General features: G+C 32.5%; 1 protein-coding gene across 1 annotated transcript in view; it reads left to right on the plus strand.

The window, feature by feature from the left end:
- LOC101736691 (transcription factor collier) overlaps positions 1-17862 on the plus strand; it is a gene marked incomplete at its 5' end in the record, with an annotated part of 64808 nt that overhangs the window by 15667 nt on the left and 31279 nt on the right. Inside the window, 2 exons of the mRNA XM_012695865.4 lie at positions 7665-7738; positions 8888-8956. Coding sequence (XP_012551319.3) covers positions 7665-7738; positions 8888-8956 — 143 coding nt within the window. The remainder of the gene's footprint in view (positions 1-7664; positions 7739-8887; positions 8957-17862) is intronic.

Genomic DNA, 17862 nt, shown 5'->3' on the forward strand with positions numbered 1-17862 from the left:
TATCAAAAGCCCTTTATAACATCATCTCGGTGCACCTAACATATATAATTTCAACACGTCGTACGCTGTTAGTATTGTGTAACAAGAAGCCAATTACTAAAGATTTATGCCGTGAGTATAATTAACTTAGGCCGAACGTTGTTAACCAAGAATTACTGAATTTCGTATGTATTTGCTTAGGTAAAGTAATCAAAGAACGCGTAAAAGCCAAAGAAATTCAGAAGTAAAAAAATAGCTGTTACTTTCTTGTTTTTTTTTTTCTTTCTTAATTTTCATATAGTTAGGATTTGGTAATAAGATTTTTTTTTATGATAAGAGGATTTTCGTTTGGTCTCAATCTTAATTAAAAGTAATCTTCTTGAGTTAATTTGAAAATAAATTATTTTATTGCGCAACATTGTTGAACGATCATACCTAGTATGTCTTTTTAAGTAAAATGAGGTGCTACGTAAGAAATTAAATCAGAAGTGGAACTTCTTATATTTATATATAAACAGAATTTGTACGACAAAGTGACAAAAATATGTATTTTAATTAAATAAATATTAAAAATAAAACTTTTAAACGAGCTAATACACGATGTACATGTCACAAATGTCAACACGCGAAACAGTCATTGGGTAATATAGTAATGAAAGATGGCATCTAGGTAATAGCTACATCTGTTTAATAAAATTGCATTGAAATCTTAAGCTATGCACGTACGGTCAATCAATTAAGCATTTTATAAAAGCAAACCATACCTTTTTATTTTGGTTCTAAACTACTCCTTTTCTTTTTAACGCTGGGTAATCCATTTACGAATACCCGGTTAAGGGGGCTAAAAATAAAAAAAATATAACAAATTAATTACAAAAAGAATTAATTGAATTAATTAATTTAAATTCTAAACGACTCCTGGTGTTTTAAGACCCTATGGTAATCGGAGCCTATAGGCATCATAACGTGATTGTATGTATCTGCCTATTTTAAGAACGTAATTGTATTTTTTCTAACGGGTGTACCATTTTGAAACTGGAAATAATGGTTGCGTCGCAGCAGACATAGGCAGCAGTACTTACTTACGCATTACCTCCAGTTATTACGAAAACTATAAATGAGTCGTCTATTATCAAAGGTGGCAATCTGTGCATTTGGACAAAAAAATGTTATTGATATGTCAATACAGATTGTTTTGAATATAATCGTCTCCTTCAAAGAATACGGTTCAAAACCTGCATTAAATAAAGGTTAATACTTAACCTGTTATTTATCTAAGATGTCGTTTAGAAGAGTTTTGTGACTGCCAATGGAATACAAAGTCAATAATTCGTTTTTCTGATTTACCAATAATTGTCCAAAAGTCACATTGCCGGCTTTGATAATAGTCGACTCAAATATCAGATTTCCCTTGCTTCCTCATCTCATGTGTGCAATGTAATGGAAAACTTTAAAATAGGTTTTGTTAATTCAATAATAGCCTTGAGCTAAATGATAAGTAAATATTTACTAATTTAATTATTTCAAATGTACGAATCTTTGAGTTTTGAATTGTCAGTTGTGATTCATGATCCGGACTAATAACAGTAATAACAATTCATCTAATTGTACGAAAACATTAGGCCGGGGCAAATTGTCAATTACCTAATGTTCGGTGCATGCAAACTAAACACGCAACTCTCTTAGAAACGGGAGAATATTGGAATCTGTCGTTTAATGATGACTATTATGGTATTTATTCGCTTAATTAAGATGCTTAAAATAAAATTGCAGTGAATTTTGATTTTTTTTGTTTATGAATATACATATTTTACTGCAACAAAGGTTTACGATAATATGAATATACCAACACCTTCAGACTGAGGGTAAAAAACTGAAATGTATTATATACAGGTTGCCTCATCCTTCAATCAGGAACGTATGACTTCTTTGCGACACAATTACGCCTACCAGTATGAACTGATATCCTACCACCAGAAATATATTTTTTCATTAAATTACACATATTCGTTTTTTTTTTTGTCAGTTTTGTCAGCCCTATATTATTACATTAGCTAGTATTACATTACCTAATAAGTCTAACATTGCATTTTCCTCCAAGTTATTCAAAGCTAAAATTCAAACGCCTAAGTTCGTTTTTAACACGCGTATCTAAAACTTAAATGTATTTTATAAAATAAGCCATATGGTGATGCCATAACATAATTATTAATAATGATGTATATTATTAATATTAATAATAGTATAGCAGTGACTTTTTTTAAGTATACAATCTTTTTCTATGACTTACCTTATTGTTAAATAATGTTCTATTTTCTGGAGCAAACTATTAATAACCGGATTATTTATGTTCCCATACTAAATCACTATCATATCAATATCTAAAACATCAATCTGCCCACCCCCTGTTTGTGTTTAGTCTTAAGATAGTGATTCTATATTCCACGGAATGAGATTCGGTCAAATCCCATAGAACAACCAGCGGTTTGAATGGGAAGGCGTGCGCTGTGCACGTGCGTTCATGATTATGTTTACTTAACTATATTCAAACAACATATTAATTTGATGGCTTCTCGTTGGCTGACTGTGAGAAAGTGCTGCCTGAAAAATAGACTAGTTTCAAATTTAATACAAATTTAAAAATACTAGAGGTCCCGCAGTAATCGAAATTCGACTATAAATAATTGGAATTGTAAGTTTGTACACTATTATGATTGTATTTTATACTTTTATAATCACAAATTTTGCCAAGGCTACACTATAAAAAATATTAATAAAGACAAACAATATTTAATCTATTCTCAATTTGACCACAGACGTCAAGAACAAAAGTTTGACAATAAATAGTATGCATGCGTGTGTGCGTCAAATACATGATATGTAGTGTGTGTAATGTTTTCTTTATTGATTTAATGTATATTTAGTGCATTATTTTAAAAAAATATTAGCATTGTACACTTCTTCTCTATATTCTCTATAAGTGTGGAAAATTTCATACTCCTCCGTCCGCGCAATTTTCGTAAAAAGGAATACAAAGTTTTTGCTTCACGTATTATTATTTTTTTTTTTTTCTTTTTATTGATGCACAATACAAATTACAACCAAAGAAATTATAAGTTTAAATGTTTAACATAACAATCTGGATTAATATAAGTACATAGATAAATGTAATAATCGTCGTTAATTTAATGAGATTTGGTGCTATTGGTATACAATATAGGTACAATATAGTATACAACATACAATAAGGTCGTTAATACACTTTTAAAGTGCTCCTAGAATTTTTATTATCTCATCACTAAAGAAATATTATCACGGTTCTTTCGGAGCCTAAAACGTAATAAAGTTAATAATACTGACGCATTTAGCAGTTCTTAAATAAATAGCATCAATAAAACCTGTTATAACTATGAAATGTTTGTTCGCTCGAATAGCTGTTATTACCGGAAAAGCATTGTTGTGAGTGGACACGTAAATCATTGTAGACTTTTAATGTTCTTCTGTTTGTTCTTTACTATTTTAATTTATTTTCAAAGATTTTCTTCGGGATTTTGTGTTTTACTAACATCAGAATCGTAAAATTGCGAAGTGACCTTTCTGATTGTTACTTATTTGAATAATTCAAAACGAGTTATGTTTTTCTAAATTGATTAAAATATTTATCTTTAATATTAATCAAGAAAAACAAAGGAAGGATTAACAAAATTGTAGGAGTGTCGTAATCTTTGGATAGGTATTTAAATATTTTCCTATTTGTTTTTGCCAAAACTTAATGAAATATGCTCCAAACAGATTTTTTATAGATGAATCAAATTAAAACGATTCTTGACGGCGATTAGCATTTTCAAATGGAACTAACAGAAAAACTATTTAATTAAACAAACAAATGACGTTATATGACTTTTAATGTGCTAAAATTAATAAAATATTCGTTTAGTGATTAACCGGTTTTTTGACAATAATATTAAAAAAATGCAGTCTATGTATGACTTTATATTTCAAGTGGACAAATGCAGTCAAAAAGATCGCCAAGTCCCATTTCGTTGTCGGTCATGTAAATCACAGTGTTGTTTTGCGAGTTGGTACTACGTCTTGTCGTACTGTAGGAAGCTTTTATTTCGTCCTGGTTCATAAATTCAAGGCAGCACTGATCTTGTACTGTTTACTATCTAAAATTGCAAATTTTTAAGTTTGTAATGTATCAAAGTATTTTTTATAATTAGGCGTTTCAAAATTATGTCATATATTTTTTTTATTTAGATGATTTAGACTCAGTTTCTGAGTATTACTTGGTTATCGAAAATTCCAGTTTACACATGACATTTGCCGCCATTCGCTCAATGTTTTGTGATGCGTTAATGCTTCGCTGGAAATTTAGGCAAGATAGGTAATCTAATATTTATCTTGGTCATATCCAAGAGCCCCGCTAACTAAATACTAAGTGATCCCTTAAATAATATAAAAATAAAATAAAACATATTTAAACAATTAATGCGGCTACCAACATTGAGAAATATGGTTGATTGAAATATGAGTTTCAGTTGAATTAAAACAAATAATAATATTACCGTTGATGTTCAAATGAACTGTTTCGCGTTAGGGAAATGATATTAATAGTCCAGGCCTGAAATGTAATTATAAATAAATTTCATCATTTTAATGTTATTACATAGCGTTGTTATTTTAATTACTTCGACAAATAAATATTGCCCGACGGCCTTCGATGTAGTCCGATAAATCAATTTTGTACATTAAGTGAAGTGTCCAAAAATAATCGAAACTGTTACCACAACACTTATTTATCATTCAAATTGTATTTACCAACAGAAGCCACGCTGGTCAGTATTTTTTTTCAACCCCATAATTCCCAAGAGATTGAATCCCATGCGACGCTATGCCCAGCGGTCGACTCGCCCCGATCCTGAGGGACTTTAGTTAGGGATCTAGAAAAATGATGGCTAGTTCCCTTTGCAACTGTTTATTTGAACAGGGTATTTTATAAGAAAAACTTGCAAAGTTTTTGCTTATTCATACGATGTACTAAACGTAAGCGGTTTTGAAATTTGAAACCGTTGTAAGCTGATACCTGAGTTTTTTAATTCGAATAAAAGGGTGAATTTTGGAAATTTAGTAAGTGTTCGTTTTTAATATTGGCTTCTGTTTACGAATATCTTATACCTTTAAACGAGGAATTCTTGTATATTAATATATATATAATCTGAATCTCGGAAACGGCTCCAACGATTTTCATAAAATTTAGTATACCTATCGGGCGATAAATCGATCTAGCTATGATTTATTTTTAGAAAATGTTGTTTTATTCGTGTTTTCAATAATCAGTTCTTCCCGATGTCTATTGGCGAATAATAATACTATTTTTCTTAATTGAGTGCAACTAACCGCTTTAAAGACACAACAAGATGGCGTTATTAAAAAAAAATCGAGCAAAGCTCGGTCATCATCTAGTATGAATTATAACAATATAAAAACGCGTCTATGTAATCTATGTAGGAAGCCGCCATTCAAAACAATCTTATAACAATAATCTCTCAAACATAACACATTTTTCTATAATGAATAGTGACTTATTTCATTTACAATCACACCTGATACCAGTCCCCCACTAATATCCCCCGAAGCACCCCCAAGCCATTTTGTCTGCTTAAATACTATCCTATGACCCTTGAAAAACACCCTTACGTAGACGTAATCCCTACAAATCCTTAGTACAAAAGACGATAATGCTAGACCATTTCATATTCAATTAAGTATTTTGCTAGGGATCAAAAAATGTATCTCGATTTTTGCGGGATCTGGTGGTTAATGCTCCGTGCAACATTAGAAAAATAATACTGACTTGTACATAATAGAAAAAATTGAGTTTAGGTACTGTGTAACTAAAAATCTTTTGTTGTGTTAACATTAATAAATTAAAATTATTTCTGAATTGTGATAATTTGATATATATATAAATATATGCATGTAATATATGTATGTAAAATATATGATACATAAATATTTTTTATTATTTAATTTATAATAATCTTTATTTTTTATTCATAAAAATATGTCGGAAAATTAGTATAGCCAGTATATTCTGTAAATAGAACGCATACCTAGTATTTGTTCTTACAATTCATGGGAAAAACGAAACACGATAAATTTAACACATCCGCCTGCTAAAATAGAGGTTACAATTCCTAATTAGTTATTAATAGCGAACGAAACCGACACGTGCTCACCAGTAGGGGTGTATTTTAGTGTGGTAGGCAACAAAAACATTTTAGTCTAGTTTAGCTACGCAAAATATATTGACTTTTATGAACTAAAATATTTCGTGCAGTACAAACAAAATTATTGTTTTTAAATTATTATTTTATTGCTCACATGGGTGGACGAGCTCACAGCTCACCTGGTGTTAAGTGCTTACTGGAACCCAATAGACATTCACAACGTAAATGCGCCACCCACCTTGAGATATAAGTTCTAAGGTCTCTAGTATAGTTACAACGGCTTCCCCACCCTTCAAACCGAAACGCATTACTGCTTCACGGCAGAAATAGGCAGGGTGGTGGTACCTACCCGCGCGGACTCACAAGAGGTCCTACCACCGAATAAGTACCACCTAAATTAAGACTAATTGACTAAAAAAATAATTTTGTTTTTTATTTTTACATTGAACATAGCTTTAGCGTCATTTCAATACAATTCCTCTTAGTTGCTCTCTTCTTAGTTGTGAATGTTCGTTATTTCCTATTAATTTGTAATTTTATTTTCGTTTTGTTCTTAAATTTTTGGGGATGTTACTTCGGGACTAATGCAAATCAGTTTTTGGTTTTGATAATAAAATGCAATCACGCAAAAGGGTGCATAAATTATAATATTTTTGTTATCTACGATAAACTTTTCAATGCATCGGAGATAACAGTTCTAATAATATTATCTTATCTGAAATATAATCAGGGAATGTTTTTTTTTATAGAAGCGTAAATTATGTTGAATTTTTGGTTCGTTATGATGTGATATAATCAAAATTGAAAATCATTTATTAAAGTAAAACTTCACAGGCACTTTCAAATCGTCATAGCTAAAATACGTCAATGGGTAATTGGTTTAATTAGGAGTGTTTGTTGATATATTAAGAATTTATTGTTTACTTGAAAGAAACTACTTATATGACGCAGCTACCATATGATAAAAAAAACAATGATATAAAAAAATTTAAATCTCCTAGATTATTTTCACATTAGATAGTTGGATGAGCTTACCCCTCACCTAATGTTAGGCTACCTGAAACTTAGCTGTGTGTTTTCGGTCTAACCCATGTCTTCTCATGAGCGTCGTAAAATCGGTTCACTTAACCATGTTGAGGCATGATGACTCATTTTTATAGTATAACTGTTCGTCCTCTGAAATTGGAATATTTTTTAACCGGTATTGTAAGATGAGAAGCACAAAACCTACCTGACAGTAACAAAAGTCACAGTTGCTCATAGATGTCAGCAATCCCATGGGCATAGCCAAACTACTACCCATGAGTGGATCGTGGTAGAAATAGGCAGGATCCCCGCGGGCCCATAATCACCAATAATTACGCAAGTTAAACAAGATTGCGATTTGATACATCAGTAATATTGAGAGTGAAATAATAATTAAAATTGTTATAAATAAATTATTTGTTCCAGCCGATTGTTTATGAAGGTCAAGATAAGAATCCAGAAATGTGCAGGGTTTTACTCACGCATGAGGTCATGTGCAGGTAAATTTCATACGCTTTTATATCACACTGTCTTATTTGAAACCCTTTCCTAAAATCTTATGTAATTATCATATTTCTGATACAAAATACCTAAGTCTGTTAGTATGCGAAGGAAAACAACTAATAAGTAAGTTTCCAATCTAGGAAAATCTTATAAAAGACATGATTGTAATTTCCTATTATGAACTATCAACCAAAGGTTCACGCGGTTAAGAATGTCTAAAATAAATACGAGCTTCGAATAATATGACTCGTTTTTAATTTAATATATAGTATTTACAAAAGCATTTGCAATTAAAAGAAATCCACTGCGGTCTTTTACCAAAAAGCCCGATTTCATTTATGATTACAAAAGTTACGATTCTTGTAAAATAATATTGCACCATTCACTCAATAACAAAACTGACAACCTAATTTATTTTAACATATATAAATATATATTTCGGAAGTCATGAAACAATTTTTACCTACTACTACTGACTACCTAGATAGATATAAAAGTAGCTAAAAGAATATGTTAAAACATTTTCAATCACTGAAGTCTCTGCACTGTGACCACAGACCAAAAAGCTAGTGTTTGACAACAGACCGTGTCTGCGTGAGCAATTAAAATTTTATTCCACCTAAGACTGCATATCTCTATCTCTGTTTGCGAGATATGCGTGTCTCTGTCGCACGTCTTCAGGGGAGGAGTCTCAAGGGAGTCTGTCCTTTCAATGTCTTTGCCCTTTGCGTCAAGGAGCTCTCTGTAGGGCGCAACACGGGTTCGCTTTACGTGGAACATCTTTTTGTTTGTCCGTCCGTTTACACGCGGTTGATTACAACAGTAGGACGGTATGTCAGAAACTAAAATTAATTCAGTAAACCATTTTTTGAAATTGTTTTGCCGGATTCATTGATCAAACGAAGCTTATAGTTTATTTTACATTAAAGCGTAACCTAAAATCGTAAGGAAATGTGCTGATAAGCTTTTTCTTTACCTTGCGTTACCTTAAAAAAATACTAATTAATATTCGGCCTGTTTATTAATTCGTGATGGTGCTGTAAAACAACAGACTGTCTTTTGTTATTCTTAAGTTTAATTATACTTCATAATTTTATGTACTCAATGAAAGGGTTTTGTGTGTTATTCTTATATTATTTTTACAGTCGCTGCTGTGATAAGAAAAGTTGTGGTAACAGAAACGAAACACCTTCGGATCCCGTCATCATAGACAGGTAAGTCTTGCTAAGGTAGATTAGCACAGTTTTCTATGTTCATACGTCGACAAAGAACACCTTAAAGCTTACCGGAATCCATCACAGATACTAAACAAAAACGTAACCACGTGAATGTCGCCAACCGTCTTGAGATTTCAGGTCTATGTTTGAACTGTGTAAGAATTACGCAAATTATATTTTTTGCGTGTTCAACTTTTTAGTGTACGATGTAATTCCTTCATGAAAGTAGTTTGGGAACAGCAATTAAGCATGTAGCCCGATAGAAAAAAACGTACTAGTTCGCGGGTTTTGATCACGGGCATAGCGGCATCGCCCGGTATGAGTATATCAAGTGCCCTGTCCTTTAGGCCACGACGACTTAACAAATAATAAAATGTGAATAATAAACGCAAGATTATCAACGAGAGACGCAGAAACGGAAGGAAATACTAATAAATCCCGATCGGTATGAATGTATCAAGTGCCCTATTTTTAGGCCACGACGACTTAACAAATAATAAAATGTGAATAATAAACACAAGATGATCAACGAGAGACGCAAAAACGGAAGGAAATACTAATAAATCTTAGCATAGTTTAGTAACTTAACATTTTTTTTCTTTTAATTTAACGTATCTTACTGCCGTTTTCGGCTACGGCATCTGTAGTATTTTTACGCCGTAGGGTTGCTCATTTAATTATAAAATTATTTGTGTTTATACAAATCGGGTAAGCACTTAAATTTAGTACGTAACTATAAAATGGTTAATTTAAACTTATCAGTATTGATTTATTCAAGCTCATCATTGAACGCCTATTTAAGGAATCATAAGATTTTTATTTTTTTATTGCTTAGATGGGTAGACGAGCTCACAGGCCACCTGGTGCTAAGTGGTTACTGGATCTCATAGACATCATCAACGTAAATAAATGCGCCACCCATCTTGAGATATAAGTTCTAAGGTCTCAAATATAGTTACAACAGCTGCCCTACTCTTCAAACCGAAACGCATTACAAGGTGCCTTTTGAAGAATAAAAAAAGTTTGGTAAAATTAAAAATGCGAATAAAACCATAGGTAGAGTCGCACTCAAAACTTTAGTCATAAATTAACAAAGTAAATGTATTATAAATAATTTGGTGAGCGTAAAAATCTAAATAAAGGACAGCTGTGCAAATTAAAGCAGTTCGCGATTCATCAACAGTTGCTGACGGCGTTCTCAAAACTTTGCTCGAGCCAAATGCATTTTCACGATATACGAAACTTTTGAGGTTTTCTGTTTCCATTGTTCGTTTGGTTTATGGTGATTGTGAAGTTTTAGCGGTCGCTACATTTATTTTTACATTTATCACAAATTTGTTTTCCAGTGTACGCATTATTGACATATTTTACTTTAAAACAAATAAAACGGCTTGGGAATAACCTCCAAGAGGTGCCATTGTGTACCCTTCACAGTAATATAAATTCACTGTAAATCATTTCAAGTCAACATGTAGTCTAATCTTTTCCACATTCAAGTTTCGAACCCAAAATTTTTAAAAGTTCCAATCTAAAAACATAAACAACGCCTACCGATTGAAAAAAAAAAAAATCAAATGTGAACGCAAAATTTTTTGAATGTCGACTTCACGCTGAGTCATTCAACAGATTCGATAAAGAACAATTCGTATAGGAGGAGCGCTGGCTAATCAGGCTGACAAATATCAATATTTCAATGGAGCACTATTTGATAGGTGAGGGGACTCGTACCTACTCACTGCTTTTTATTTTTCCTTTTTCGGGAATTCAATAGAGATAGGCGTCTCCCGTTTTGTACGTTCGATATTTGAATGTTAGGGTTGATAGTGAGAAAAAATTTAAAAAAAATTGATTTTCTCTATTATAATAATCTTGTTTTATTTGCTCACATTCATTATAAAATAAGTTATATACGTCTCTACAAAATGTCATTATTGTTGCTGAAAAATATTTTTGTGATACAACACAAATATAATGCAATACTACTCGTTAAAAATACCTATGTAAAATTACAAAAACAATTAACATTCTGAGTATTAGACTGTAACCAGAAACCAAATTCACAGACCTACAATCGAAATATCTAAAGTAAACTAAAACGGACAGCCCTACAAAATCGAACGTCGCGCGTCGGTTTTGTAATTCGCTCGATTCAAATTTTTTGTACCTTGGAAACAAAAAAATCAACGACGACCCTTTGTGCGATCTCTCCTTTGCTTTTCAATGACTCATGAATCTACTCGTTGGAATATGAGGCACGAACGAAGTCGATTTTTTAACTTTTGATGTAAATGAAAATCGTTTCAATCACGGGTTCACACTTTGGTTACGTTTGTGATGACTTAAGAATAATAAAAATTTTGTATTCTAAATCTAAATGTAATAATAGTAAGTAGTGCCCTTGTACTCTGTATCCTTATTGTCGTGTTTTTTCTAACAGCTGTGTGTACAAAATATATTAAATAAATAAATAAATAAATAAATAAATAATAATTTCTAAACGTGAATGATTTCAGTAAATTAGCTGTTATATTTGAGTCGACTATTATCAAAGCCGGCAATGTGACTTTTGGACAATTATTGGTAAATCAGAAAATTAAATTAAAAATCACGAATTCATTATTGACTTTGTATTCCAGTGGCAGTCACAATACTCTTCTGAACGACATCTTAGATAAATAACAGGTTAAGTAGTAACATTTATTTAATGCAGGTTTTGAACCGTATTCTTTGAAGGAGACGATTATATTCAAATCAATCTGTATTGACATATCAATAACATTTTTTTGTCCAAATGCACAGATTGCCACCTTTGATAATAGACGTCTCATTTGTTGTTGATGAACAAATTTTGTTTCGTATTTGATTTTTTTTTATTTTCGAAATAACTACGTTAATGCTAGTTTTCCTTTTAGCAATATTTGACGTAATTTTCGATAATTATATGTATCAGGATAAAGTGTAATTCATCAGGCGTGTGTCGCCACGCCCATACGTCGCATGCTACGTACAAACTAATGCTATAATTGAAATTGTGCAATTGCGTGCAAAACTCGGGCCGAATTCATTATGTACGTGTTTTTGCAATTTATTTTTCGGGCGTCGTTTTTTTCTGCTGTCGCTACGTATGAAGTGATACCCCTGCCCGTCGCAATGAATTAATTGGATGCGTCACACTTATTCAATCAATTAAATTGTAGTACTGTAGAATGTAAGTCCGAAATGCGTCAATTTAAATATCCAGGTAACTCAGATGAAACAATGGAATCAAAATTTTATTTAGGTACGATTTTTATTATTTTTTGGCGAGTGTTAATTGATTAACAGTTTTCACAATATACTATCGATGTATGCCTATCATGCGTATTTGAAAATCAGGCATGTGAATGATACGATATAATATGAAAAAAAACATTGTTTGGATCTGTTTCGTGCTAAAAACAAACACTTATAAAGTTGAAATTTCGTAAACTCGATTAGGAGTGTTGAAAGAAATCTCGTTTCGCGTATCGATAGCACGTCGAATAATTGACGCGAAGGTAAAAGCGGCCAACAATCCAGAACCCTACGAATCAGCAGCAATTTGTTAAGTGGATTTTTGCCCGAGACACGCTCGCGGCTCGTTGCGCTCCTGTACACAATTTCATTATCTGTGCCTGCCTGCTCGCGGACGGCTATACTATTAACTTATACGATATTCTGTGCTGCTATGGAAATTATTTAAAATTTAGTTTTTATTTCAATTCCTTTGTTTTTATGAACGTTTCAAATTTGACAGACTTTTTGGCGGGAACGCGAGGAGTGAAGTTGTGCGATTTGTTTTATTTTCTCTATTTAGTGTTTCTTCAGGTTTAAATCTGTAAGAACGGCGGTTTATCAACTGTTTAATATCTGTGAAGGTGCACAAATGTGGGAAAATGAAACAAAGCTGCTGGACGTAACTTCTCGGGATCCTCCAAAAAGTCCACTGAAAAAATCTCAATAAATGACCACCATTTTACTGAGATTATATTTCATCCCATATCATCTCATTTCTTTTAATTTCGTCCAAGTTGATTAATGTTCTAAATTAATCATTTTCATTTCATTTCATTTCACTCCATATTATAATTTTTCATAAAATTAAGAATATAAATTAAAATAAGACATGAGTTAAAGGTCTTAGTTACCATGTCATAAAATTCCTTTAAAAAAAATCAAATTTGACATCTATATTTATTCTTTAGTATCCTAAGTCACATTGTCCCTCTCTATCCATTTCTAAAAATCATCACAAAAACTTTATGATTTTTTTTAGACAAATCAATTACAATTTTGTTCCAAAACAATAAAACACTCCATGAAAACGTTTCTAAATAACCATTACGCAATTTATAAGACCGGGGTACTTTAAAAATGGACATTTCAAATCAATTCGTGCCCACGCAATCGAGTCCCCAATGCAATCACTTAAGAATTTTATGAACCGTAATGATTAAGATGTTTTGTCGTGCTTTATATAGGGGTTCGAAGTCATTCGATTAACTAACCGATTTAAACATATTGTAACTGGAATAACTATTAAAAGATTACGTGCAGTTAAAAGTACTATTTTGATTGAGGGGCTTTAGCGATATTGACCTAAAAGCCGGTTGTAACATCAACAGATGCTTAAAATTATTCTAAATTCAAAATGGGTAAGATCCTCAGAATTCGGGAAATGAGCTGAAGTTTGGATAGTGTACTCTGATATTCAACTGGTCAAATAATCCGTATTAAAGTATTTCAAAGGCCTTCGTAAGTCGTAGACATATTAACAATGCCGACTTTTAGTAATATTTACAGTTGTCGTCGACAGAAACAATTTTTGGAATTCTTAAATTTGAATATCACAATAATTGTTAAATACCTAATACACCTACCTACCTACCTACCTTACCTTACCAGCTATTTTGACCAGGTCGTCGTTCCACTTCATTGGTTGTCTACCCATGTTACGACATCCAGTTCAAGGTCTCCACTCCAGTACTGGAACATTATCACCACTCCTTAAATTTATGGTCAAACTCGCTCGTATTAGACAATATTTTAGATCTTGGGACGCGATAAGGAATAGCGCCTAATCCATACGCTGATACGATGATGATACGTTTCAAAATCGTCTTCTAAAACAGAACTGTTGATGTGTTCATTTGTATTCGGTAATGGAGAAGAATTATATCCGGGTAAAGGGTGGCGCCATTGTAAAAGATGGAAGGACCTTTTGTGAGTCGGCATGGTTAGGTACCACCACCCTGCTTCTTTCTGCCGAGAAGCAGTAATGCGTTTCGGTTTAAAGGGCGGGGCAGTCGTTGTAACTATACTGAGACCTTAGAACTCATATCTCAAGGTGAGTGTCGGCATTTACGTTGTCAATGTCTATGGGTTCCGGTAATCACTTAACATCAGGTGGGCCGTGAGCTCGTCTACCCATTTAAGTAATAAAAAAACATAATTACTTTTGTACAGGCTTTAGTTTTGTGTGGAAAGAAGTAAAAGAACAGCCATAATATTATGTCATTAGATACGCACCAATGCGCCTTGCTTTCTTTTCTATTTGCCAAATAAATTTCTTTTTGCCGTAGGTATATCTATACTAGTTCCGTATTTTAATACGACCTTTTTTAAATTGGCTCGTGCTACGGAAACAAGTTTCCATCGAAGACAGTAAATTCACATTATAAATAGTTACCAACTGCAAATTTGTTGGCGCGAAACCTCGTTTCGGCTTCCGACCAGTTACACTGTTAAAGTTCCTATACTTTAAGCGTCCTTATTAATAACGTGGAACTTTGCTCTCGCGGGTTTGCAGCAGTATATATCCCGAGCGGGTTAGAAAATCTCTTTTGATTTATTTAATACGAATCCCTAAGAAAACGAAGTAAACACAATACAAATCATGTAAATCTGTACAAAAAGGGGCGCAACAAAAGAATTCGGCACACTTACAACGTAATGTAAACCAAAAAAGAAAACTGGTCCCAAAAGCATACCCCGGGGAACATTCGCGCGCTTCTCTCGGCCCGATACAGACACGACGACTGGTGATTAGGCTTCTTATCCACAAGATAGCGACAGAAACTGTGCAAGACTTAACAACTAGGACCGTTTTCTTATTCCCTCCTACCAAGCATTTTCTTACCCGTCGACTTATCTAATGTTTCTGTTCGGCTTAAAATTCCTATGTTATAATGTTAGTGGCTAAGTTCTGTTGGTTACGATTTTTTATGATCGATACAACTTTTTTCCGTGTTATAATTTAAAAAAACCTACCAAAATAAATCTTCATTAGCCAAAAACGTTTCAATTTACTTACATACACTAGTGCGTGCCTTCCCCATTTTTTCAAGTCAATGAGGACTGGTGACGATCGTAAATTGAAATATGATAAAGTCAGTAATAATCCCGAGTAATCGTATCGACCCTCCATTGCATTAGCCTCTTGAGTTACGATATGAGACTTCATGCCAATTTACTTGAACGTCACGATAAATTATACGATACTTGTATACATATTCCCCTATCGATATTGTTTCGTTTAGAATTTAATCGCCTATCAATTATATTTTTGCTTTCCTAGACTACGTGATTAGTTTTAATATTTATATTTTCTGGTTCCTTTTACCCGACCACGACTGAGTATTCTATCTCAATTTCAAGCTCATTTTCAATTCCAATACGTGATTCGTCGGTTCGCAAATTATTCGGTGAAAATTCACCATCTCGTTAGAATGTGCGATCAGGGCGAGCCGGGCGAACCGCTTGATAAATTGTCTGGAATAATAATGATGAATTGCATCTACCCCGATCTTGATCTAATCTATAGCGAAAATTTTACTATCCAAAGCTATTATTACGTTTGTTTTAGATGTAGGCTCTTCTTAACTTTATTATATGTGAGTGTTTATTATACGAATGTATTTGTATTACTGTTTCTATCTCTATATTTGTTGTGAAATTGACTCAGTGTTTGAGTCTATAGTAACTATAGAAACGTTATTAGAAATGTAACTATACACCTTAGAACTAGAGACCTTAGAACTTATATCTCAAGGTGGGTGGCGCATTTACGTTGTAGATGTCTATGGGCTCCAGTAACCACTTAATAGGTGGGCTGTGAGCTCGTTCACCTATCTAAGCAAAAAAAAATCAATCAGTATTTAAAGGTCAATTAATATAATCTTATGCATAATCTTAATATTGTCTTTAATTACTTTAGTTCAACAATGGAATTTAAATCATTCTTTCATACAAACTTAGGAAAAAGAAAAACTTTTAAGGATTACTTTTTATAATAAACATATTTCTAAATTAAATTTAATTCGACGCTTGATATTACGTCGGGTCGGCCAAATTACTTCAAATTAGCGACAAATCTATTAAGAATGAGACGTCTTGGGCCCATTTAATTAGTGACGGGGTTTTATCATCCCCTCTTCGCTTCCGTTCCTTCAGAATTTCAACGGTAATACCGCCATATTGGCGAAGCTTAAATAATATTGAGAATAATACAGCATCCCTGAAAATTTAGAGACATTTTATTACGTTTGTTTCTGAACGAAATTTATCAGATCTATATTATATATCTAACATATTATTGTATTGATTAATTTAATATTGATCACAATATCTTAGAAATTTAAGTCTGAACGACATTTAATGATATTTATATCAGGAAAAACTGAAAAAATGCGCGATTCGCTTATCTTCAAAATTTTTCTTTCAAATGTATCCTGATTGATAGCAAAATTAAAGTCACGATCTGGTATATTCTATTTTTACTAAGGGTCATAAAAGCGGTAATGTAATGGGATCATTAAATTTAAATACGCATTCAGTGGTTCCATCTTCTTTGAAGACAAACGCGCTGGAATGACAGCGGGCTGTAAAACAAACTACACCGTTAATTGTTACTTTTATGATGATATCGCGTGAGCTGGGGTCAGACACCGGACTAATTGTTACTTTTATTTAGTATTTCGTGGGTACTTGACCGAACGAATGTGGAAAATTAGGTTTGCTCGTACGAATATAATCCGAAGTATCAGTAAATAAAATAAAAAGTTAAATTTCAATGAAAATTCCTTTAGATTTCCGTAGTACATCTTTCGTAATCTTTGATAAGGAAAATTATCGATGTCTTTAAATAACACTGTATATAGGCAAATAGGATAATCACACGCACATATATAGAAAGTGAACAATTGCTGCCCCCTTAAAGATATCAAGATATTTTAAGATAGGTCTTAATATTTTTTCCCCGTTTTTCAATCTTTTTATACTATTAACTACACGAATTAAAAAATAAAATGTAACATCACTTACATTCAATTTGTACGAGTGGATTTACTTATCTACATTTGAATGTAATAATTCCCTTTTACCTGATTGATGGTCTATTCAATCTTCTCCAATTTTACGTTTAACTAATTGAGGTACACGAAATCAACTGTTTTTTGGACATCCATTAGGTTGATGATAGTGCGCTTTCATTGCTATTAAGATTTCACGTAATTGATGTTTTGTTTATTTGAAGTATCTAGTTTTATGTGCGCGTAAATTGATATTCAGAATTAACAAAATGTAGTACATTCAATAAAAGAAATTGCAATTTTACATTAATTGATTTGTGTTAGTTAATTTAGAAAATTTCATGGTATTCGAGTGCTTAAGACATTTTCAAATCTAATATACAAATCATCTGGTCACTTTGTGAAGAAGAAATTGTTTGATTGAAAATATGTGGAAATTTATTGAAAACAAAGGAGGCGGTAATCTCCAAGTTAAACTGAAGAGCTAAATGTCAAAAGTAATCTAATTGGAATTACCATTTCCAAACAAGCATAAACGTATTAGAGTTAACATAGCATATATGTACAGAGCTGTTA

The sequence above is a fragment of the Bombyx mori genome, chromosome 23, assembly GCF_030269925.1.
Source record: "Bombyx mori chromosome 23, ASM3026992v2".
Taxonomy (NCBI): Eukaryota; Metazoa; Arthropoda; class Insecta; order Lepidoptera; family Bombycidae; genus Bombyx; species Bombyx mori.